The sequence below is a fragment of the Castanea sativa genome, chromosome 5 (assembly GCF_040712315.1).
Source record: "Castanea sativa cultivar Marrone di Chiusa Pesio chromosome 5, ASM4071231v1".
NCBI classification, from domain to species: Eukaryota; Viridiplantae; Streptophyta; class Magnoliopsida; order Fagales; family Fagaceae; genus Castanea; species Castanea sativa.
In genome coordinates, this window is record NC_134017.1 from 44,180,581 (window position 1) to 44,206,324 (window position 25,744).

The 25,744-nt window shown below is 38.3% G+C and overlaps 1 protein-coding gene across 2 annotated transcripts in view; it reads left to right on the forward strand.

The window, feature by feature from the left end:
- Positions 1 to 25,744, forward strand: part of LOC142636903 (putative pre-mRNA-splicing factor ATP-dependent RNA helicase DEAH9) — a 36,838-nt gene that overhangs the window by 1,054 nt on the left and 10,040 nt on the right. For both annotated transcript variants that reach the window (XM_075811190.1, XM_075811191.1), the window contains exons 3-14: positions 6,051 to 6,140; positions 6,362 to 6,441; positions 6,949 to 7,018; positions 7,135 to 7,220; positions 10,443 to 10,509; positions 10,693 to 10,788; positions 11,777 to 11,882; positions 12,687 to 12,733; positions 12,834 to 12,917; positions 13,019 to 13,072; positions 16,759 to 16,859; positions 19,321 to 19,411. In XM_075811190.1, coding sequence (XP_075667305.1) covers positions 6,051 to 6,140; positions 6,362 to 6,441; positions 6,949 to 7,018; positions 7,135 to 7,220; positions 10,443 to 10,509; positions 10,693 to 10,788; positions 11,777 to 11,882; positions 12,687 to 12,733; positions 12,834 to 12,917; positions 13,019 to 13,072; positions 16,759 to 16,859; positions 19,321 to 19,411 — 972 coding nt within the window. The remainder of the gene's footprint in view (positions 1 to 6,050; positions 6,141 to 6,361; positions 6,442 to 6,948; positions 7,019 to 7,134; positions 7,221 to 10,442; positions 10,510 to 10,692; positions 10,789 to 11,776; positions 11,883 to 12,686; positions 12,734 to 12,833; positions 12,918 to 13,018; positions 13,073 to 16,758; positions 16,860 to 19,320; positions 19,412 to 25,744) is intronic.

The following is a 25,744-nucleotide window of genomic DNA, read 5'->3' on the forward strand; positions in this document are numbered from 1 at the left end:
CCTTAATAAGTGGGTCCCAATACGTGGGATTTTTAACTTTTTTTTAAATGGGAATTAGAGTAGAGACATGGTTCGAATTAAGGATCGCTTGCTTTTATACCATGACAGATTGTCAGTTATGGTAAAAGCTTAACTTTCAGAAATGGTGTATTTAATCATTTGACCTATATTATTTGCACCAAACAATCAAATGAGAAATGAGGAAGGATCTTCATCAATGAAACTAATGAGGCTGTTTTTGGTAAGGAGCGTCAAAGTAGGAGGGCTGGCTGGTTAGGGAAAGGTTTGACTGTGGAAATAAATGAATTTGGTAAGAGGCGGGTGTCTTGGCAACGTTACAGGGGTGATAAGCAAGCTGTACAGTGGGTGGCACGTAAGGATCACTCTGCCTAGGCTGTGTATAAAGGAATGGACAATGGGCCTTCTGAAGCCCATGCAGCTAAGAGATATTCTGGCCCATTATTGAATAGCCCATTTGTTTTTGAGGCAGGGGCTTGCTCCAAGCAGCCTGAAAACATTTCCAGCCCAGGTTTTACGGGCCCATTTGTTGGGGATGGTAAGATAGAGTCCAGCGCTTCAGGCTAGAGTTCAATCGCGATGGGTGCGAGTGCTAAGGTGCTCCTAGCAAATCCGGCGATCGACTCTTTACCTCAGAGTAGGCCGACGGTGGCTCCGATGGTCAATATGGGCTCGGATTCTTCCTCATCGGCACCGGAAAGTACTGGCGGAAGTGGGTCGAGCATGCCGGTGAGCTCGAGCTGGCTTACCCAGTGCCCCGCCGAGCCGTTATTGACAGCGGAAGGGGTCCATGTTGACGGTGAAGTGGTTTCAGCACCACTAGCTACGATTTGTCCTTCGATGGAGCTGCCGGAGACGGAGGTGTTGGCTGCAGGGGACCTGTTAGAAAAGATGGGTGAGAGGTCGTCATTTCCGGCGACGACGAAGGATGTGGATGATGAATTATTTGGTCAGGAAGTAAGAGTGTTGGAGCAGGAGGCTTCTGCTGGTAAGGTGGTACTTCATCCTTCTCCCACTATTAGGGATTGGGTCAGTGAGTTGGACAAATCATGGGGTAATTCCAAAGAGTGGATGCTCCAGTTGAGGGATGGTCGACAAGTAGTGATTCCGTTATCTCTATATCTTTCTCCAGAAAGTGTGTCGGAGTGTTCATTCACTGATGTAGAGACTGTAACAGGTGATGATTCTTTTATCAATGACGGTCAGATGGTTAGTCAGCGGAGGACTTGTGATGGGTTCGTTGATACTTGGTCTATTGTTAAGGAGGCAAGAGGAGGAGATGGGGGGATTTTAATGAGAGGCCGATGAATCGGGAGTGTAGTGGCAAGCCTCTAGTTGTGGTACCTCTGGCCACAGAAGTTCCTTTGGAATTGGAGTGTAGTTCTGTGCCGGGGGGTAGGTGTATGGAGTCGATTGATGGTGAAAATTTATCGCAATGGGTAACAAATTGGATTAAGGCTTTTAGAAAATCAGTGGGCACTTCGTTGGAAGGTTTTGAGGAGCAAATTACGGGTTTATTGCTGGCTATAGAGGCCAGGAAAAAGGATAAAAAGCTAAAGGCAGTCAATGATCAAATGAAACATGGCAGTCGTGCGAAAAGGTCGAGTGGGAGTTGAAGAATTTATTGACATCTATGAATGTCGAGGTTGGTTCATCGAAACGAGAGAATGTAAGTAAGGAGAGGTGGTGGTTCACCAATGAATTTGAAGATTATTTCTTGGAATGTTAGAGGGTTGAATGATCGGGATAAAAGGCTTCGGGTTCGTAATTTGGTCAGGAGATGGAAGCCGGATGTTATTTGCCTTCAAGAAACTAAAATGGAGTTGATAACTAGAGCTGTGATTCATAGCTTGTGGAGGGGTCAACATGTCGATTGGTCTTATCTAGGCTCTCGTGGAGCTTCTGGGGGGGTGTTACTGATGTGGGATACACGGGTTGTGAATAAAGAGGAGGAAGCTGTGGGGCGTTTTTCAGTTTCTTGTAGATTTACATGTGTGTCAGATCAATTTGTTTGGGCTTTTTCTGGCATTTATGGTCCTAATTCTGTGAGAGAAAGAAGGTTCTTGTGGGAAGAATTATGTGGATTGAACAGTTGGTGGAATGTCCCATGGTGTGTGGGTGGTGACTTTAATGTGGTAAGGTTTCCTTCTGAGCGTTCTGGTGTAACCTCTTTTACTGCGGCTATGCGGGAGTTTTCCCATTTTATTTCTGAGCAAGGTCTCATGGATATCTCGCTTCAAGGGGGATCTTTCACTTGGTCTAATGCTCGTGAGGTTGCTTCGAAGGCTAGGCTGGACAGGTTTTTGTTTTCTGCAGATTGGGAAGATAAGTTTCCATCTGTCTCTCAACAACGCTTGCCTAGGTTGTTATCTGATCACTTCCCGATTGTTCTTGAGGGTGGTTCTTTTCAGAGAGGTAGGAGGCCGTTTCGATTTGAGAATATGTGGCTGAAGGAGGAGGGTTTCGTGGAGAGGGTGCGCGCTTGGTGGGAATCTTATAATGTCCAAGGAGCGCCGAGTTTTGTGTTGGCCACTAAATTGAAGCTTTGAAAAATGACTTGAAGAAATGGAATGTGGAGGATTTTGGAAATGTTGAGGATCGGGTGAGAAAATTGTGGCAAGAGCTTAATGACTTAGAGATGATTGAGGATAGTCGAGATTTAGTTGTGGAGGAAAGGCTGGAGTTGGAGAGAGTTCGAGGGGAATTAGAAAAAGTTACTTTGATGGAGGAAATCTGTTGGAGGCAGAAGTCTAGAGTCCTTTGTATTAGAGAAGGAGACAGGAATACCAAATTCTTTCATCGTATAGCTAACTCTCACAGAAGAGTTAATTCCATTAATAGGCTTATGGTGGATGGAGAATTGTCCTCGCATCGGAGGCTATAGCAGGTGGTATTTCTCATTTCTATAGGCAGCTATATGCTGAAACTGTAGCTCATAGACCTTTATTAGATGATGTGGAGTTCTCTTGTATCTCGGAGGAGGATGCAATTTGGCTAGATAGGCCATTTGATGAGGAAGAGGTGTATGGGGTGATTAGTGACTTTAAAGGTGATAAGGCTCCTGGCCCGGATGGTTTTTCTATGGCGTTCTTTCAGTCTTGTTGGTGTATTTTGAAAGCTGAAATTATGGCAGTGTTCCAAAATTTTTATACTCAGGCTGTGTTTGAGAAGAGCCTTAACGCTTCTTTCCTTGTTCTTATTCCTAAAAAGGTGGATGCTGTGGAGATTAAGGATTTTTGGCCTATTAGCTTAGTTGGTGGGATCTACAAGATTATTTCTAAAGTGTTGGCCAATCGGCTCAGAAGGGTGGCACATGGGCTTATCTCAAATTCTTAGAATGCATTTGTGAAAGGTAGACAGATTTTGGACTCCTTTTTGATTGCTTCAGAATGTATTGATAGTAGATTGAAGTCAGGTGTTCCAGGAGTGTTGTGTAAGTTGGATGTGGAGAAGGCATATGACCATGTGAGTTGGGGTTTCTTAATGTATATGCTTCAGCGATGTGGGTTTTCAGAGAAATGGAGAAAATGGATAATGTGTTGCATATCTACTGTTAAATTCTCCATTCTGATCAATGGTAGTCCTTCTGATTTTTTTGGTAGTACTAGGGGGATTCGGCAAGGGGACCCCTTGTCTCCGTTGCTATTTGATATTGTTATGGAGGGTTTGAGTCGTTTGTTGGAAGTGGCTGCTATGACTGGTCAGTTTTCAGGCTTCTCTGTAGGTAATACAGCTGGTAACTCGGTGATGGTGTCTCATCTTTTGTTTGCTGATGACACTCTTATTTTTTGTGATGCTGATCCCTCGCATATAGCGTGTTTGAGAGCAATCCTGGCTAGATTTGAGGAGGTCTCAGGTTTAAGGATTAATTTGGGGAAATCTGAGTTGGTCCCTATAGGGGTGGTTTACAATATGGATGTTTTGGTGGGGATGTTGGGTTGTAGGCAATCCTCTCTTCCATTGAGATATTTGGGGCTACCACTAGGAGCTAAGTTTAAGGAGTTGTCAATTTGGAACCCTATTCTGGAGAAGATGGAAAGGAGATTAGCAGGGTGGAAGAGGTTGTATCTATCTAAGGGGGGTAAGGTAACTCTTATTAAAAGTACCCTCTCCTCCTTACCTACTTATTTCCTTTCCCTTCTGCCTTTACCTGGGAAGGTGGCAAATCGTATGGAGCAGCTACAACGAGACTTTTTGTGGAGTGGTATTAATGGGGAATCTAAATTACACTTGGTCAGTTGGGCTCAGGTGTGTAAACCGATGCGGTTGGAGGGTTGGGTATTAGAAGTTTGAGGAGTTTTAATGTTGCCTTGTTAGGGAAATGGTTATGGAGGTATGGTTTGGAGACCGATGCTCTTTGGAGGAGGGTTATAGAAGTGAAATATGGGAATGATTGGGGTGGTTGGTGCACAAAAAAGGTGACCAGTGCTTATGGCGTTAGTTTGTGGAGACATATTAGGAGTGGTTGGATGAGTTTCTCTAAACTAATTCGGTATGATGTAGGGGATGGTACTCGAGTGAAGTTTTGGAAGCATGTATGGTGTGGAGATCGTACTCTCCAAGAGGCTTTTCCGGAACTTTATTGTATTTGTCGAACAAAGGATTCTTCAGTAGCGGAGATTATGTGTTGGTCTGGTGGGAGGATGCATTGGGATGCTAAATTTCGTCATCCTCCACAAGATTGGGAACAAGAATCTTTTGATTGTTTCATGGATATGGTTTACTCTTCGACGGTAAGGGGATTGGGTCCGGATCGGTTGTGTTGGAAGCCAGCAAGGAGTAGAGGGTTTGAGGTTCGTGGATTCTATCTTTCTTTCTACCCTCATAGCAGCTTATCATTCCCTTGGAAGTTGATTTGGAAATCGAAGGTTCCTCCAAGGGTAGCTTTCTTTTCGTGGGCTGCTTCTTTAGGTAAGATTTTAACAACAGATAATCTTCGTAAACGCCGCGTGATTGTTCTTAATTGGTGCTACATGTGTAAGAATTGTGGGGAGTCGGTGGATCATCTTCTTCTTCATTGCCCCATTGCTTGTGAGTTGTGGTCGTTGGTGTTTTGCTTGTTTGGAATTCATTGGGTTATGCCTCAGAAGGTTATTGAGTTGTTTGAGTCGTGGCAAGGTAAGTTTGGAAGACATAGAAATATAGAGTTGTGGAGAATTGTGCCTCATTGCGTGTTATGGTGTATTTGGCGCGAAAGGAATGCGAGATGCTTTGAGGGCTGTGAACGCTCTATTTTAGAGATTAAGTCTTCTTTCTTACACACTCTACTAGATTGGAGTGTGGTTTTTTGTCATTTTTCTTGCTCTTCCATTCCTGTTTTACTTGATCGTTGTAATCTTGGTTTTTGATTTATGCCCCCATAGTACATTCCCAATGTACTCGGGTTGGCTATTATTCATTTTTTAATAAAATTTTCTCGTTACTTATCAAAAAAAAATGAAACTTCTTGTCAGTGAGGTCCTTGCATTGCATCATGATAATAATAAAATCATAGCATCTGTCGGTCAAACTATCGATATTGTTTAGGCACGATAATATTATGCCTAATTAGGGAGCGCAGTTGGAATAGTGTGTATATGCATCATGACATCCTAGTTCATTGGCAGAGCAGGGTAGGAAGTACGGGTATGCTACTATTTCTATTGTGCTATAGCAACCTTTAATATTTTTGCTACATCTGGTGGGAGATAAAAAGGTAACTTTGATAGGATAAATAGGATAGGATAGGATAGGATGCATGATGCTTCATGCATGATTCTTAACAGAAGTCCTCAAGAAGGAGAGTGTATCTTCATAAATGTGCAGAAATTCAACGAAAGCTTATTCTTTGCAATTAAGTTCGGACTTTCTAGTTTGAACATTTAACATCAGTTTTACCATATGAGAGGGTATTTGATTATAAATATGTGCAGAAATTCAACGAAAGCTTATTCTTTGCAATTAAGTTCGGACTTTCTAGTTTGAGCATTTAACATCAGTTTTACCATATGAGAGGGTATTTGATTATAAATATTTGCTGTATTGCTTCATAGTCAGTTGCTGCAAGGGTGGCTGAAGAGATGGGGGTCAAGCTTGGAGAGGAAGTTGGCTACACAATTCGATTTGAAGATCTTACAAATACAGTGAGACCTTTTACTTTCTTTTCAAGCTCTCACTAAATCTTTTATAGGATTATCTTCTATTGTGATAAGAGCATAATCTACATCAGAATGCTGTATCTTGCATGTGTCATATGATTCTTAGAAAAGTTCTGGTGTTTTAAACTAGAATTTGTGCAACAGCTTTTGTTGTTCTTTACTTCCTTGTCATGACTGCTGAGAATTTCCATGGTTTGGCAGCACAGAATACAACCATGATAAAGTTTCTAACGGATGGGGTGTTACTGAGGGAAATGATGGATGATCCTCTTTTGACCAAGTATAGGTATTGAGTGCACTTCTAGAAATTTTTACTATTCTCCTTCATGTTTTCAGCCTATCTTTAAATTCAATCTACTTTCATTCCCTTGTTCCTTCTGTATTGGTTCTGTAAAAAAATTTTGGTTTTAAAGATTAACTTATGTTGGTCAGTTTTAGCTGGTCTGCAAACGCTCATACATGTGCATTAAGATTTACATGCAAAAACCAACTACTAAAATTAGTGATGAAAAACAATTAGTCGATTGATTGTCGCTTGTACTTGCTTGTTAGTCCAGAAAGTAACAATAATTTATTAGTTTTCTTTTTCCTTTTTGTGACCAATTCTCACTAATCTGTTGAGGTTCCATAGCCGACCCCTTAAATTTGGGATTAAGGCTTCTTGTTGTTGTATACTATGTTCAGCAAAACTATAATTGTCTGTCTTTTTAATACTTGTTGTTATAAATGTTGTTGTATTATTTATAATCATATTTCTGTAATATTTTCCCCTTCAATTTCTCTGCTGTTTCAGTGTCATAATGGTTGACGAGGCTCATGAAAGGTCCATTTCAACTGACATATTACTTGGTCTACTAAAAAAGGTACCACTGGAAATTTTGAAAACTAAAAACTGTAAAATTCCCCCCCCCCCCCCCCCAACTTTTTTTTTATCTTTTTGAGTTTATAACCTTTTTGTTCATTTTCTTATTACTTCCAGATTCAACGCCGTCGACCTGAACTGCGCCTGATTATTTCCTCTGCTACAATTGAAGCAAAATCAATGTCTGCTTTCTTTCAAACCAGGTTTTCTTCTAAGCCTTTGAGTGAAGTTTGATTCTGCACTGGCTTGCTTTGGTTTCTGTTGCCATGGTTCTGGTTTACAACAAGCATTCCAGGAATAGTAGGTGGAATTTGAATTTCTTGTCCAATCCACCCCAAAGAAAATCCCTTAGAATATTTTTTCAATCTTTTAGCCACACCTACAGATAGTGGGAATAGAGATAAAAAAAAGTTGGGCTAGATAGTGAACTTTCGATAAGAGTGAGTCTCCTCCTTTTTGATAAGTGCAATAGCTTCCAGCCAGCCAGTTGATTATGTGTTCTCTCTATAATGGGATCCTAGGTTTGCCTTGCCTTGAAGTGAGCTCCCAAAGGCATATCCAAGTATTACATAGGAAGCAGCAAAGATAAGGGATTCATGGTTAGTGATTATTATAGAATTCTAGTTGGCAACACTATCTATGGTTTTCATTGGAAAAGTATTTGGAAGCAAAAGATTCCCTCTAGAGTAGCTTTCTTTGTTTGGACTGTTGCCTTAGGGAAATGCTTGACGATTGATAATTTACGAAAAAGGAAGGTGTGGATTTTGGATTGGTGCTACATGTGCAAAAGAAATGGTGAATCGGTTGACCATCTATTCCTTCATTGTCCTATTGCTATGGATCTATGGTCTATGGTTTTGGGTCTATTTGGAGTAACTTGGGTTATGCCACACACTGTTTTGGGGCTGTTAGGGTGTTGGTAAGGCAGCTTTGGTCGTCATCGAAATTGTTATATTTGGTCCATCATTCCTCATTGCTTAATGTGGTGTCTTTGGAGGGAGAGAAATAGTAGATGTTTTGAAGATATTGAGAGATCTATTTTGGATCTCAAGCTATTCTTTTTTAGAACTTTGTAGGATTGGTTGTTTGCTTTGCAAAAACAATCATTCCCTTCTTTTATTGATTTCCTAGACTCTTGCAACTTTTGTATTTGATTTCTTGAACCCTTGTACACTCCCTGTGTACTAGGGTGTTCCTTTTTGATATCAATAAAACTTATTACTTATCAAAAAAAAAAAAAAGTATTACATAGGAAGGGATGAAACATGACATCCAAGATCACTTGTAAACTAATTGGCACAAGTTCAGATATTCTCAAACTAATCATTTTCTATAATTTTCCATATTTTCCTTTCCAATTAATTTTTTTTTTCTACAACTCATTTTTACGAACTAGGGCAGGTTCCACTCATTTTATGTTTTAGTAGAATCCAAATATGTAGTAATTTTTCTTTTTTAAAATTCTAATGTTAAGATCATATTTAGTGCCAATTTATTTATTAATCCCCTTAAAAAATTAAGTAATTAACTTCCTAGAGTCAATGATCTAACCTTAAAATCCAAAAATCCATCAAAGTATGATATATTACACAATTTAATGAATCAATTGACGCAAATGCTTCTGATTTGCTTGACTATTGACAATTTACGTAAAAGGAAGGTTTGGATATTGGATTTGTGTTATATATTCAAGTGTAATGGTAAATCAGTTGACCATCTATTCCTTCACTGTCCAGTTGTTATGGATTTGTGATCTATGGTTTTGGGTTTATTTGGAGTAAGCTGGTTTATGTTGTAGTCTGTTGTGGGGCATCTAGCTTGCTGGCAAGGCAGATTTGGTCGTCATAGAAATGGTCATATATGGTTAATTGTTCTCCATTGGTTAATGTGGTGTCTTTGGAGGGAAAGGAATAGTAGGTGTTTTGAAGATAATAAGAGATCCATACCAGACCTCAAGCCTTTTTTCTTTAGGACTTTATTAGATTGGTTGGCTATTTTGTGAAACCAATCATTCTCTTCCTTTCTTGATTTTCTTGATTCTTGTAATTTATGTTGATCCCCTGTACACTCTAGGGTATCCCTTTTTTGATATCAATAAAATTTGTTACTTGTCAAAAAAAAACTTGTAAAATCCCTAATTTCTTAAACCCTAGACTATAGAAATTTTAAGAAATTAGAGTGATTAGCAAGAAATTCGTACCTTAGAGACTAATGATCTTGGCTCCAAAGTTTCAACCTTTACTCTTCTACCCTTGTAACTCTTAAGAAAGATCCTCTCCAGGGTCCTCTATGAGTGTACACCAATTTTGATGAGTTTCGTAACTTACAAGGGTAATTAACTATGTTTTTTCTAAAAGAAAATAGATATTATTATATTTTGATAGTTAAGAATAATTTTATGAAAAAAAGACTACTTCATGTGCAATGGACATGAAGAATCATAAAGAATTACAAGAAGAAAAAAAAATGTATAAAAAAAATGTGGGGGCTCTATGAACAACATTATGGAATTACTATTTAGAAAACCCCACGTTCGAGACCAATAATATAAGGAACTAGTGAAGGTTGCTAACAACTGAACCCTTGTACTTTTCACATCTTTGTAAGTGTGTTGATTGCATTCCAACCATATAGTTCACATCAAACATAATAGAACAAGGTACCAAATATCTGGTGAATGATTACAAAATCAATTCCTCCATTTAAACATAAGGTTGATGACCTTTTTCAATAAAACCTTTTTGTTTTTTGAAAAGTAAGTAAATTTTACTAATAAAAAAAAAGAAACAACAACCTGTTTTCAGGCAGTGTATCAAGATTACAAAAAATTACAAGAATCCAAAAAATCTAGTAAACTAGAGAAGGGATGACCATTCAAAGTTGCCCACTCATATAAAGTGGAAAGGAGTCCTATTTACTACTATAGATTTTTAGAATACCTAGATAACTTGAATTTTTGTTAACCTTTTTCGTATATTTATTTTTTCCCTGCTTGGATTTTCCCTTTGTATACTTCCCATGTACTAGGGTTGTGCCCCTTTTGCAGTTTTTTTTTTAATGGATATTATTGCTTATAAAAAAAGTTCCTGTGAGCTATAAGATTCTTTTTATTGTATTTTATTGGCTCTTGGCTTGTACAAAAAGTTATTTAGTGAAAGTAGAAGTATGCTAGTTGTTACTGCCAAAGCATGCTTCCTATTGTTATTTTTCATATGCTTTCATTAATACATGTTATCACCTTCATCATATTCTTGTATAGGTTCATATTTTTTCGTTCCAAAATTATCTTGATTTTCCTTTTTTTGTTGCCTCAACTTAGGTTGACCAACAGTAATTGTTTTCCATAGTATGTGGCCAACAAACATATTCTCTTTTTTGACTATCTGAATTGAAAAAAATTATTATTATTATTTTTCTGTAACTAGCAAAAGGCGTCGATTAGAAGGTGAGGAGCTTGGACCAAGGATGGAACCTGCGATCCTATCAGTTGAGGTATACTGTACTGCCAATTTATCTCTCTCTCTGGCCCCCCTCCTTCCTGGTTTTTCTAATTTGGAATGCCATTTCATTTAATCATTATTTTTGTTACATAACTACAGTAGTTTTCTTCAGGTAACATTATGATTTCTTATGGATATAGAATTGATATATCATTGTAATCTGCTTAACTTTTAGGGTAGAGGGTTTAATGTACAAATTCATTTTGCTGAGGAGCCCGTTTCAGACTATGTTCAGGCTGTTGTTTCAACAGTATTGTCAATTCATAATCAGGTACTCATAATTTTCTTCAGGTCTCTCTCTCTCTCTTCTGTCCCTTTCTCTCTCTCTCTCTTGCTATCTTTATATTTTGGATTGGTAAGTCACACATGCACCCAGTGAATCTTGAACCTACAATCTCACCTATACCTGTTTTTATTGGGGAGGAAGTGCAAATTTTAGCTAGAGCTCATTGGCTTTAAGGATTTCTAGTACACTTGCTGCATGCTAGAGTGTCCCTTTCGGAAAAAAAAAAGGAAAAAAAAGCAGAAAAAGTACATGCTCCAATTTAGATGTCTAACCAGCTCTCTTTCCTTCTTAGAGATCCTTGATTCTTTGCATTGGCTAGTTTTTACTCCTCTGGTGCCTTAGGTGCGCCCTTCGTGTAAGCTTCATGACCTTTGGTGGTGCTGCATTGGAATGATTCCTAATAAATTCCTAACTGAAATTGTATGGTATAACCCCTTGCTACTTCATACATTAAGTTGTAGCATCAATTTGATCTACCATTACATCACATATGCAGCAGATCTACATTGAATCTGTACTAGTGACGTATGCTTAGGGTGATGCTACTACAGCAAGGAACTACATAAGAAAGGTCATAACTAAACTGTAAACTGGAGGAACCAAATTGTTTTCTCCCCACAATGCATTAATCTTTAATTTTACAAATGAACTGTGCTGTGGATTGACTTCCTCACCAAGGAGTCATAAGTCCTTTGAACTTTATTCTTTTTATTACTGTTATTGAATGAATTGTAAATTGATGTACTACGTTATATTCCCTGAAAGCTTGTTTCCCAGCTGTGACTTTACATAGAACCTTGTAGGCAATGGCTTCATTTTTTTTAGTGGAAGTTACTAATAAAAAAATTATTGTGAAAGTTGATGAGAGGCTGCGTTTTTTTTCCAGTTTTGAGGATTACCTTCTTAATATGGGTAGAGAGAGGTATATTGTTTCACGAATATTTATTGTCTAAATTATATATGTTGCATTTAGGAACCCATGGGTGATATTCTGGTATTTCTTACTGGTCAAGATGATATTGATACTGCTGTCAAGTTGCTTAACGAGGAAGCTCAAAGCAATGGAAAGAACTCTTCAGGTTTGAATGACAAAGCAATTATGTCTAGACTTTGTAGTTTCTACATGCGTACATCCTAAAGTAGTTGTAATTTGCTGAAATACACACACAAGCTATATTTATAATGTGTACATGTTTGTGTCTATATGCAATCATGCGGCCATGTGTATGTGTGCATGTCTGTACATTGTGATTTATTAGATGCTCCATGGTTTGTAGATGGTTCTGCATTTATTAAATGCAATTGAGGTTTTGTGTCATAGAGGGCGTTTGGATTCAACTTATATTTTCCACGTTTTGCGTTTTGCTTTTTTTTTTTTTTTTTTCTTCTGCTGCAGGGAGACAAGTGCGCAGTGCGCGCACTGTGCGTGCACTGTTCATGTACTTTTTTATCAAATTTTTATTAAAATGGGTCCCGCATCACTATTCACACATTTAAAATTATTTTGCCATAGTGTTTTCAGTTTTTAGCAATAAGTTCTATCCAAACGGATCCATAATATCATAACTGATCCACATCCTTTGTTGGTATTGTCCTTTTATTATTATTATTTTGCTTCCTCCCTCTTCCTTTGATCGGTATTCACGTGATCATATTACAATACATGACCGTGGTTCATGAACCAACGGAATTGACTTGTATTAACAAAGAACAGGGGAGCTTGCTCTTTGCTTTGCATCACTGCTTTAAATTTGATTTTATTGAGTCGGCAGTATTACATGTTTATCTTGTAGATTAGTATTTAAGATTATATTCTATTAGACATTCAAAATCATTATGAAAAGTTTTGTTGGACATAATCATGAATCAATCTACATTTTCAGGATTACTTGTTTTGCCTCTGTACTCAGGACTTCCACGTGCAGAACAGGTTAGTTATCAATATGGTATCTGGGTGCAAAAACTCATTTTTATGGAGTCTTTGTTTGTCAAATTTCTGATTCACTGACTACCTTTTTTCTTTCTATAAGGAGTTGATTTTTACTCCAACTCCTAGAGGGAAAAGGAAAGTAGTGATATCAACAAATATAGCAGAGACATCGTTAACTTTGGAGGTAAGATCTCTGCCCTCTAGAGCAGTTTTTGTTGGATGTGATTAGTGAAAAGCAACCAGGAAGTGCATTTTCATCCAACTTTATGCTTCTATTATGTGCAGGGAATTGTGTATGTTGTTGATAGTGGGTTCTCAAAACAGCGATTCTACAATCCGGTAACAAATTTGTTGTTTGAATGTTTAAATTTATGGAGTTGTACTTGTATGATTAGTTCTCATACTCGCATCATATCTTGAATGTTTCACCTTGCAAAATTGTTTCTTGTAAATATATCAATCTTGCCAACTCCACTTGTGTCTATGATTGAGTGTTGTTTTTTTCGCTCACAATCAATTCCAGGCTCGGACAAAGGAGTGTTGCAGTAGGTTGACGAGCAGCGTAAAATTGTCACTTTTCATGATTGGATCCTATATAGATATATGTTAAGGTGTCCCCTACTGGGAATGTGTTGCATTGGATCCCTAGATGTAATGACAAGTGCGTTGGGGTTAATTAGGCTGTTGGGGTTAATTAGGCTGTTACTCGTAAGTGACACGCTACATAGGCACTTGGGTGTAGTGAGAAATTGGCAACGTTCCCTCACATTGGTGAATGGTTTTGGATAAAGAAGTTAATCCAGGAGAATAGGATTTGTATAGACACTTGGAATATGGGATATTTAACAGGGAAACTAATGGAAATAGTAGATACTATAATTAGGAGGAGAATAAATATGGTGTACTTGCAAGAAATTAAGTGGTTAGGGGATTAATCTAAAGAAATTGAACATACATATATAAATTATGGTCTTCAAGAAAAGATAAAAAAAAGAAATGGAGTAGAGATAATCATAGATAAGATTCTTTAAGAAGTTGTTGAGATTAGGATGATAAGAGAGAGAATTTTTTAATAAAACTTATCCCAGGAGAAGAAACAATTAACATAGTTAGTGCATATGCTTCTCAAATAGGGTTGGAAGAAGCCATTAAGCAAAACTTTTGGAAGGACAGGGATGAACTAATTCAAGGGTTACCAAATGGGGAAGTGTTTTTGTTGGAGGAGACTTGAATGGTCATATTGGAAAAGATAGTACTGATTTTAAAAGAATGAATTAGGAGATGCTATTTTTGACTTTGCAATGGCATACGATCTGATATTGGTGAATACTTGGTTCAAGAAAATTCACACTTAATTCCTTTAAAAGTGGGACAAACGTCAAATAGATTTCATTGTTATTTTAAAAGTTGGTAGTAGATATTACAAAGATTGCAAGACTAGAAGAGAGCATAACCCATAACCAATCCACATAGGTTGGTGGGACTAGATATTTGTATTAGAAGATGTTGAAAAGCAAGATATTTGACGTGGAAATCCAAGATTTAAATGGTTGGGTTTGAATGAAGAGAAACAAGTTATTTTTAAAGATAGAATGATCAAAGAAGGTAAGTAGGGCCTAGACGAAGCTCTTAAAAAGATGTGGAATGAAATCACTGGTTGTATTAAAAGAGTGGCTAAGGAAGTATTTGGAGAATTGAAAGGACAAGGAGTACCGACTAAGGCCTAAGGAGATTTGGTGGTGGAATGAAGATGTGCAAGCAACCTTTAAAATGAGAGAGTTATAGAAGCTTGCCTAGATGTAGAGACAATGCCACATATAAAAGTATAAAGTGGATTGGGTTGCAGTGTTAGGCTTTCGTTCTTTTTTTTCAATTCATGTTTTTATGGACTTTTGTTTTTTATGCATTTGATTTGTACTGTCCTTGATGCACTTCCTATATACTCAGGTGACACCCTTCTTTTTTAATTATTTTTTATTACTTAATATTTTTTTTTAATTTTTTAATTTTTTATAAAGTGTCGCAGAAGGAAGCAAGAAAGGCTATTCGGGAGGCTAGATTCTACGCTTATAATGAGATGTATAGCAAGCTTGGAGTGTATCAAGTGGCATTAAGGATGAAGATCAAAAGAGTGTTAGTAACGAAAGAAAAGAGTGTTAGTGAAGAAAGATGGAAGAGTTAATATGATTTTTAATGGATGTTATACAAGAAATTCAATTGAGGATAGAAAACATAGGTTTGTAAAAAAAAAAATAGGATGATTGAAATACATGACATATTGAGGAGATTGAAAACGGGAAAAACTATACTCCTTGAATTTTGGAAGTGTTTAGGTGATGAGTATAGGATTGTTAAAAAAGCTTTTCAATAAGATCTTAAGTGTTAACAAAGTGCCTAGTTAGTGGAGGAAAGATAATTTTATACCTATATACAAGAACAAAAGATATTAAAAAATATACAAATTGTCGTGGAATTTAGCTTATGAGTCGTACTATGAAACTTTGAGAAATAGTGATTGCAATTGAATATAGTCTAAGAAAAGATACAAAAATATTGGATAATCAATTTGGTTTTATACTTGGGTTACCATGGAAGCAATTAGATCTCCATATGGTTTTTATTGACCAAGTGACATTGTATGATAAAGCACTTAAAAGGTTTTGTGACAGGTTTTAGAAAAGAATAGAGTTTCTCTAAAGTATATTAAGGTTAAAGATATTTATTTGATTGAGTTGAACTAATGGGAGAACAAGTGGATTTCCTATCAAAATAGGTTTGCATCAAAGACCCACTTTAAGTCCATATTTCTTTGCATTGGTTATGGATGAACTTATTATATACATTCAAGAATCAAGGTGAAGTCTCATGGTGTATGTTTTTTTTTTTTTTTTTTTGTAGATGGTACAGTCTTAGTGGATAAAACTAGATGCAGAGTCAATGTAAAGTTGGAAGTATGGAGGGATGTTTTAGAATCTAAAGGTTTTAGGTTAAGTAGGTCTAAATCAGAGTACATAAAGTGTAAGTTTAGTAAAAGGAGAAATAAAGAATTCAAGATGAATGGGTTGTAAAACTTGATAGCTAAGAGATACCAAAGAAGGGGAAGTAGCTTGAGATGGTTTGGTTATGTGCAAAGGAGATCAAGTAATGCATGAGTGAGGAAGAGTGGTTTGTTTCAAGTCAAGGGATCGAAAAGAGATAGAAGACCTAAAATAACGTTAGTAGTAGTAGAAAAGGACATGTTAATTAAGGAGGTTACAACAAGTATTATTTTGGAACTGAGAAAATGATGAAAAAAAATACACGTGGTTGATATTGATTAGTTTATAGAGAATCCATTGCCGGTCCCTAAAGTTTTAATAATAAGGCTTTGTTTTAGTAACATGTCCTATAGCTTTGGAGCTGTGGAATATGGTTTCCTGCTATTTGGCCTCCATTGGGTTATGCCAATGACAATCATTGATATGTTTGCGGCTTGGCAGGGGTCTTTTGGTAAGCATAGAAATATTTCTTTTTGGAAGGCTGTGCCACATTGCATTATGTGGTGTCTTTGGCAAGAGCGGAATTCTAGAAGTTTTTTGGGATGTGAATGGAATATCCTAGAAATTAAAGCCTTCTTCTATCCGTATTTTGTTGGATTGGAGTGCTGGTTTTCTCTCTCCCCCTTGTTTTTCTTGCTTACACTTGTTTGATCATTGTATTTTGAATTGATTGTACTTCTCTCTTAGAACACTGCTGGTGTACTAGGTTTGTTTTTTTCTAATAAAATTTTTGTTTTTTTGACTGGGGGATTAAAGTGTGGATGATTGGTCTTGGTTTAGAATGAAGTAAATCATCTTTAGGTTGGGATGATTTAAATTTTTTGAATTATTTATAGAAACATGCTACACTATAATTTTAATTTCATATTCTTTCCCATCTGCATGTAAAAATTTCATTGTAATTATGATTGATTCTAATGGCATCTAAAATCATTCTGTCTGTCTACTCTTTCTTATCATTGAATCTGTTTTTTTTTTTGGCTGCAGATTTCAGATATTGAGAATCTGGTAGTGGCACCTATATCCAAGGCATCTGCTAGACAAAGGGCGGGTAGAGCTGGACGAGTTCGACCTGGGAAGTGTTACAGGTACCTATCTTAAAGGCAATATTTTACTTCTTGGGAAATTAGTGTCAATTAACTTGTAAAGTGACCTCATTTATAATCACTATTGTTAGTAATTTATTGCTCAAACCTTATCACATTCAATTCATTATAAATGAAGCAGTCAAGTGTTGTTGCTGTTTCAGAATTATGGATAACAGGATAAGGCACCTCTATTATCGTTTTTCCTTGTTATGCTTCAGTTTTGCAGTTAGGCATTCCTAAAGCATGTGACCACTCAATGCTCTTGCACCAAGAAAAGTACCTTTACCTTTGCTACACATGTACCTTCAACTAACATTATTGAGACAATGACATGCTTTTATATGAAGAAACATTATAATAAGTTAATCTTATGCATTAAGTACTATTCTGTTAATGGGAAATGACTCAAAAAAAGGCCATTTTAGTTAGAGGCAACTTGGTATGTGGAATCTGTGATTCCCATAAAAGTTCACATTCTCTAAATCTTGGATTATCAAAAACATTAGATGGGGGTGGCACTCCTTATCTCGTTTTATTATGTATGATATTGGAGATGGATCAAAGGTGCTGTTCTGGCTAGATCATTGGTGTGGTTCTTCTTCTCTTGCCGTTCGCTATCCGGAATTATTTAGGATTTGTCGTAGAAAAGAGGCTACTGTGGCGGATCTTTTGAGGTACACCAATGGAGTCCTCCATTGGGAGTTTCAGTTTTGTAGGGATGTGCATAATCGTGAATTGGAAGCTTTCAGGAGCTTCATCAATTCCATTTATAGCACTCCCGTAAGGGCGATTGGGGAGGACAAGTCCTGTTGGCTGCCCTGTAAGAGTAAGGGGTTCACGGTTAGTACTTACTACCATCTTCTTGTTGGCCATAAGGAGCAAATTTTTTCTTGGAAAAGCATTTGGAAGCAGAAGATCCCCTCTAGAGTAGCTTTCCTTGTTTGGACTGCAGCTTTGGGGAAATGTCTGACTGTAGACAATTTAAGAAAAAGAAAGATTTGCATCCTGGATTGGTGTTATATGTGCAAGTGCAATTGTGAAAGTGTTGACCATCTTTTTCTTCACTGCTCGGTTGCCATGGAATTGTGGGACATGGTCTTCGGTTTATTTGGAGTTTACTGGGTTATGCCAAGGTCTGTTGTTGGGCTTTTGGCTTGCTGGCAAGGTCGTTTTGGTTGCCATCGTAATGGAGATATTTGGAAGGCCGTTCCTCATTGCTTGTTGTGGTGTATTTGAAAGGAGAGAAATAGTAGATGTTTTGAAGACATTGAGAGTTCCATGCCTGATCTTAAGTCTCTTTTTTTCCGAACCTTACTAGATTGGTTCTCTGTGTGGAGAAGCCTTCCTTTTCTTTCTATTTTGGATTTTCTTGATTTTTGTAATGTTCGTCTTTGATTTGTTCTCCCTTGTATACTTCCTGTGTACTTGGGTGACTCTATCTTTTTTCAATAAATTTCTTTATTACTTATAAAAAAAAATCAGTTTCCTAAAAATGTAACATGCCCACGTTTGGTTCACTAGTCGAATTCTCGTCAGGTTCTTTGGCATGTAACATTCCTGTGTTTTGTTAGATCTAAACTTTTCTAGGATGATAACAGATTTTGCCCTAGACTTTCAAAAATACCCTTGTTTACTATTTAGTATAACAATATGATCTTGCGTTCTAGGCTTTATTTTGTGGGCTAACTATAGTTGTTGGCTTCTTTGGGGGGGGGGGGGGGGGGGGCTGGGCTGTTAGTGGTACTAAAGAGCTTCCACCAGCTCAATTAACAAGAAATGGTCTGAATTGGGACAACCTGAATGCAAGAAATGGGCAGTTTTGGATTATTGAAAATAAGTTCATTTCAGTTTCTGAACATTCTTCCTACCATTTTTCAGAAAGGAATTTTTAATTAACAAGGTTTGAATGTGGTGATGAGATTTCTACGTTTTGTGGAAGTGTGATACTCATGAAAATGTTACATTTCCAAAAAGTGCAGTTTAATCTGGGAGCCAAACATGAAAATCTGATCAGATTCTCAGAAAGAAATGGGATTCCACTAACCAAATGGCTTGTAAAGGTTTAGCTTGTAGAAACTTTCAAAACACCCTTTAATATATTTGCAATGATATCAGTATACTCTTATTTTTAGGTTTACATTATTTTAAACTGAGCACAGTCATGCTCTGTTTCAATTTATTGGTTCGCAAGTTCCAAAATCTTCAGAATTCGATTATAACTGCCAATTTTCATAAGCAATTAATTTTATTAGAGTTTACACACTGCTGATTCAAGCCAATTTTCCTTGTAATCTTTTATGCCCTGCGTTTTTATGATTTAATCTTTTGTGCCCATGTTTTTGTGCATTCTGCCTAAGTTTCAAAGGTTGCTATTTGAACTTGTAGAGATGATATGTTAACTGCATTTCCAGTTATTTGTTACATAGTTACATCTTGATCTTACTCCTGTGGCTGCAACCAGGTTATATACTGAAGAATATTTTGTCAATGAAATGTCTGCCGAGGGTATTCCAGAGATGCAAAGATCAAACCTTGTTTCCTGTGTGATTCAGGTATGCAGTTTAATTGCAATAAGTTCTATAAGTCATAGTGTGCAACTGTGTATCCTCTCCTTCCTTCTTCTTCTTTTTTATTTTTTATTTTTTTAATTTTTTTTTTCATTTTACAATTCCATAATGGGTTGACAAAACTCTTGTATTGCAATAATTTCTTGTCTTTGAAGTATTCACTTTTGGGTTGATTATCTTCTGATTTATGGTAGTGGTTATAAATTGACATGAAAAAGGGCGGAAGGAGAGACATAGCTTGAACTGGGGTTGACTTCTGTTTACGATATAATTTGCTACTTGTACCACTCCTCTATGTCTGTCATGCATAGTTGCTTCAAAGATTAGTAAAATGTCCTTTGCTGAAGGTGATGTGGGAGGCACCAAGAAATATTTGTTTTAGTTTATTTTTATTTAATTTTGGAAGTCAGTTATAATTTATTGGTCAATTGTTTATTTTAGGTCTTAGTGGTTATGACGTAGGACAACCACAATAGTATAATAGAGAAGAAAAATGATAGAGTAAACCCTAGGAGTCAGCACCTAAGGGCTGCTTGGAATCAGCACCAAGCAAACTGGAGTCGGCACCAGTGTAAAAGAAAACAAACGTTTTTTATATTTCTCAAAAGCTGTGTTACAATAATCAAAAAGTGTTTAAATAGCTACAACACAAAACCCTAACAACATAAAACCCTAATTATTAAATGTTCGGGCTTGCTTAATCTCAAGCCCAATAACTAATAGGCTCCATCCATAAGGCCACAGGTTGGGTCGTCTTCTTTTTGTTCTTCCTCCCATACGTGTGTATAATTGGGGGCCTATATCTCGTGTCCGCACCAACTCCCCCCGGGTGAGAGGAACTCGACTCCGTCGAGTGGAAAGCTGAAGAGCTCTGATAGTACTCCAGTAAGTCAGGATCCAGTCGCTGTAGCTCATCTCTAGTAATCCATGTGCAATTGGAATCTGGTCGCCCGCGCCACCGAACTAGGAAACGGTGAACTCCTCCATCCCTGGTAGAAACAATTTGCTCATCTAAAATAGCATCAATAGATTATTTATGTGCATAGGGCAAATTTAAGGGTAAAGGGGTAGGCATAGGGGCATCAATAGGATTAAGTAAAGGCTTATCAAAAGGAGTATCAGGAATAGCTGTAGGGCTTTTATAAGCAACTAGATCCTCAATATTAAAGGAGGAGCTAATACCATAATTATGAGGGAGGTCAATGACATATGCATTTGGGCCCATTCGTTTCAATACCTTGAACGGACCGGCACTACGAGCCTGCAATTTCTTAACGGTCCCAGAGGGAAACCGTTCAGGTCGGATCCGAATCATGACAATCTCCTACCTGAAACTCTGCATGACGCCGATGAGTATCAGCATGAATTTTATATTGAGAATTACTTACCTGAATTTTTTTGTGAATCTCAGTATGCAAATCATGAACATGTCGTGCGAATGCCTCAGCAGATTCAGAAATCCTAACATGTGGGGACATGGGCAAAAGATCTAAGGGCTTCCTAGGTGTATATCCATGCACAACCTCAAAAGGACTAACGCCTATAGACCTATTGACAGAGCTATTATATGCAAGTTGGGCTATAGGAAGAATTGAATCCCAATTCCGATTGGCTTCACCCACTAGACACCGAAGGAGGTTCCCTAGGCTACGATTAACCACCTCAGTTTGACTATCAGTTTGAGGATGAAATGTCGTGGAAAATTTCAATTTGGTGCCTACTAAATGCCACAAGGTCTTCCAAAAATAACTCATGAAACGAACATCCCTATCTGACACTATGGTTTTGGGGAGACCATAAAGCTTGACAATCTCATTAAAGTAAAGCTTTGCAATTTTAGAAGCGTCAGAAGTCTTAGAACATGGTAGGAAATGAGCCATCTTAGAGAAGCGATCAACAACTACTAGGATAGAATCATGCTTCCTAAAGGTGCGGGGCAAACCTAGCACAAAGTCCATACTCACGTCCTGCCACGGGCGATCTGGCACAGGTAAAGGCGTGTACAGACCAGTGTTTTGCTTGCGATGTTTGGCTAGTTGACATGTACGACACTGACCAACTATCTTAGCAACACCCCTCTTAAGACCAGGCCAATAGAATTGACGTTCCACTTCCTCAATTGTCTTATCTCGGCCAAAATAACCTGCAAGGCCTCCTGCATGTATCTCCCAAACTAGAAAATCTCTCACTAACGACCGAGGGATACACAATTTGTTGGCTTTGAACAAGTAACCATCTTGAAGGGTATAATCATCCAAGACGGGATGTGAAGCATACTTAGGCTAGTGTAGAGCTCCCCAAAATCTTGGCATGATTGATAGTCATCCTTAAGTCGTTCAAACCCAGTGACCTTAACACTCATGATTGATAGCAAAGACACTCTTTGACTCAGTGCATCAGCAGCCTTATTCTCAACTCCCGCTCTATGTTTCACCACAAAGTAGTAGCGTTGCAGAAATTCAACCCAACTACCGTGCCTAAAATTTAGCTTCTTTTGGGAATTGAGATAACGCAAAGCTTCATGATCAGAGTAGATAATAAACTCTCAAGACAACAAGTAATGACGCCAATGCCAAAGAGCTTGTACAATGACATAAAATTCTTTGTCATACGTGGAGTACTTCTGCTTAGCATCATTCAACTTCTCACTGAAATAGGCAATTGGGTGACGCTCTTGACTAAGTACTCCCCCTATGCCAATACCTGAGGCATCACATTCCACTTCAAAAGGCTTGGTGAAATTAGGGAGACGCATGACAGTTGCCTCAGTCATCTTCTGTTTCACCTCCTTGAAGGCCTTAGTAGCAGCCTTTGTCCAAGTAAACTCCCCATGTTTCAAGCAGTCAGTGATGGGAGACATAATGGTACTAAATCCTTTGATGAATCGGCAGTAAAAGGAAGCGAGCCCATGAAAGCTTCGAACCTCATGTATAGTTTTGGGCTTTGGCTAATCCATAATTGCTTGAACTTTCTGGGGGTCGGCAGAAACTCCTTCAGATGACACTATGAAACCTAGGAAGACAACTTTATCTGTAAAGAAAGAGCACTTCTTGAGGTTACCATATAAACTCTCCTTCCTAAGGGTTGTGCAAACTTGAGTTAGGTGGTCTAAGTGTTGCTCCCTAGACTTACTATAAATGAGGATATCATCAAAGTACACAACCAGGAATTTTCCCATAAAAGGCTTGAGCACTTGAGTCATCACTCTCATAAAGGTACTAGGAGCATGGGACAATCCAAAAGGCATAACTATCCACTCATATAAACCATCTTTCGTCTTGAAGGCAGTTTTTAACTCATCACCAGGACGAACCCTAATTTAATGATAGCCACTTTTCAAGTCTATCTTGGAGAAGATCGTTGCCCCAGCCATCATATCCAACATGTCATCCAACCGAGGGATAGGAAAACGATACTTCACAGTGATCTTGTTGATGGCACGACTATCAACACACATCCTCCAAGTCCCATCTTTCTTTGGAGTTAAGAGTGCAGGGACTGCACAAGGGCTCATGCTCTCACGAACAAAACCCTTCCTAAGTAGTTCTTCTACTTGTCTTTGCAACTCGGCATGTTCTGCAGGGCTCATCTTATAATGGGGCAAGTTAGGCAGGGTCGCTCCGGGCACAAAATCTATGGCGTGTTGGATATCATGCATGGGCGGTAATTGGTTGGGGAGTTCCTCAGGGAAACATCCTTAAATTCCTGGAGCACAGACCTCACTTCTTCAGGTTGCTCCTCACAGGTCTCTCCATGAAGTTCCCTAGCAACCAAGACAAACACAATGGATTCCTGAACTGCTACCCTCTCAAATGCCTTTGGGCTTATGATGTTCAGACCTTTCGCCTTCGGTACTTCTGGCTTCTTGCTCATATAGATTGGCTTGGGTTTCAAAGGATTAAGCACAATCTTCTTGCCTCCAAACATAAATGAGCAAGAATTGGATCGCCCATGAAGGGTGACATCCAAATCATAAAGCCAAGGTCTACCTAAGATAATATGCCCTACATCCATGGGAATTACGTCACACCATATTTCTGCCTTGTAGGTGAGGAATTGGAGTGAGACAACACATCTTTCTTTTATGGCTATGGAGGAAGTATCCACCCAAGAAACTTTATATGGGTTAGGGTGTGGGATCAATTTCAAGCCTAGGTGGGAAACAACGTTAGAGGACACCGCATTAATGCAACTCCCACTATCTATAATAACCTTGCACGTTTTGTCTCCACACTTAGTGTAAGTCTGGAAGATGGCACTTCTTCGCCAATCATCAGTTTCCCTTTGTTCTGTCAAAGCACACCTTACCACATTCACTCTAGGGACACCAAAAATAGCCTGGGAATCATCAACCTGAGGGGAGATGGCTCTAATGCACGTGAGGTAGCTGGGATCATCTTCCCATTCGGCCTCAACATCTTGGACTTCTTTAGCATTTGGGTCATACACTAGCTCTTCAACACTTTCTACCTTTTCATCATCCTCTTGAATGACAAGGGTCCTAGAGGGACATCTAGCTGCGACATGTCCAATCCCATTGCATTTGAAGCATTGGAGGCGAGAGCCTAATCTTGAGGGCTCATTGATCACACCTTTTCCCTTGTCCTCTTTTTGTATCAGGATGTTATTGGGGTTGACCTTAGGGGGTAAGGCAAGTTTAGGTTTGCTACCAAAAGGGTGAGGGTTGGGAGGAATGCTTCGAAGCTCAGAACGTCGCCAAAAGATAGATTTGGATGCTAACTCACAATTCCTAGCAAGGTCATAGGCTTCTCTTAAGGTGGTGACTCCTCGGGTGATAATCTCGCCTAGTAGGTTAGCATTTAAACCTTTCTTGAACCTATTGAGTGTGACAACTTCTTCCTCAACTATTCGAATTCGCCTCTAGAATTCCTTGAATTTCTCTATGTATTCGGTCACAGGAGCAGTGCCTTGCCTTAGGCGATCCCATTCCTCAAGGAGGGAGCTCCTATAAGTTGGAGGAAGATAATTCCTCGAGAGGGCGTCCTTCATCTCCATCCAATCAATAATGGGGGGGCAGCAATAAGTTCATTATGATCAATTATTATTGGTTTCCCAAATGAATTGGTTTGAGTCTTCATTTGCTTCATTTGAGCAATTATGTCTTGAACATTTTTCTTGATCTTTTCAGATAACTCCTTTAATTCCTTGATAGATTGCTCAAAAGTGCGTTGAGGACATGAAATGGAATGAAAATTCATCGTATTTGCTTCAACTTGAAAAGTACCACATTGAGATTGGGGTAGATACTTAGTTCGATAGTATGGTGACAAATACTCATCACAAAGCTTTTCCTTCATATCTTCCCACACACTAATGGCAGGTTCATTGTTTAGATAGCGGAAATATTCAAGCTTTTCCCAAAATTTTTGTGCTTTACCTCTTAACTTCAACTTGGCATACCTAACCTTTCTGTTGTTTACAAAATTTGCTTGCTCAAAGAATTGCTCCATCCCATTCATCCAGTTGACAAAATCTCGTGGATAAGTTTCATAACCATCAAAATAAGGTGCTTCTAATACCAAAACTGACGTAGGACAACCACAATAGTATAATAGAGAAGAAAAATGATAGAGTAAACCCTAGGAGTCAGCACCTAAGGGCTGCTTGGAATCAGCACCAAGCAAACTGGAGTCGGCACCAGTGTAAAAGAAAACAAACGTTTTTTATATTTCTCAAAAGCTGTGTTACAATAATCAAAAAGTGTTTAAATAGCTACAACACAAAACCCTAACAACACAAAACCCTAATTATTAAATGTTTGGGCTTGCTTAATCTCAAGCCCAATAACTAATAGGCTCCATCCATAAGGCCACAGGTTGGGTCGTCTTCTTTTTGTTCTTCCTCCCATACGTGTGTATAATTGGGGGCCTATATCTCGTGTCCGCACCAACTCCCCCCGGGTGAGAGGAACTCGACCCCGTCGAGTGGAAAGCTGAAGAGCTCTGATAGTACTCCAGTAAGTCAGGATCCAGTCGCTGTAGCTCATCTCTAGTAATCCATGTGCAATCGGTATCTGGTCGCCCGCGCCACCGAACTAGGAAACGGTGAACTCCTCCATCCCTGGTAGAAACAATTTGCTCATCTAAAATAGCATCAATAGATTCTTTATGTGCATAGGGCAAATTTAAGGGTAAAGGGGTAGGCATAGGGGCATCAATAGGATTAAGTAAAGGCTCATCAAAAGGAGTATCAGGAATAGTTGTAGGGCTTTTATAAGTAACCAGATCCTCAATATTAAAGGAGGAGCTAATACCATAATCATGAGGGAGGTCAATGACATATGCATTTGGGCCCATT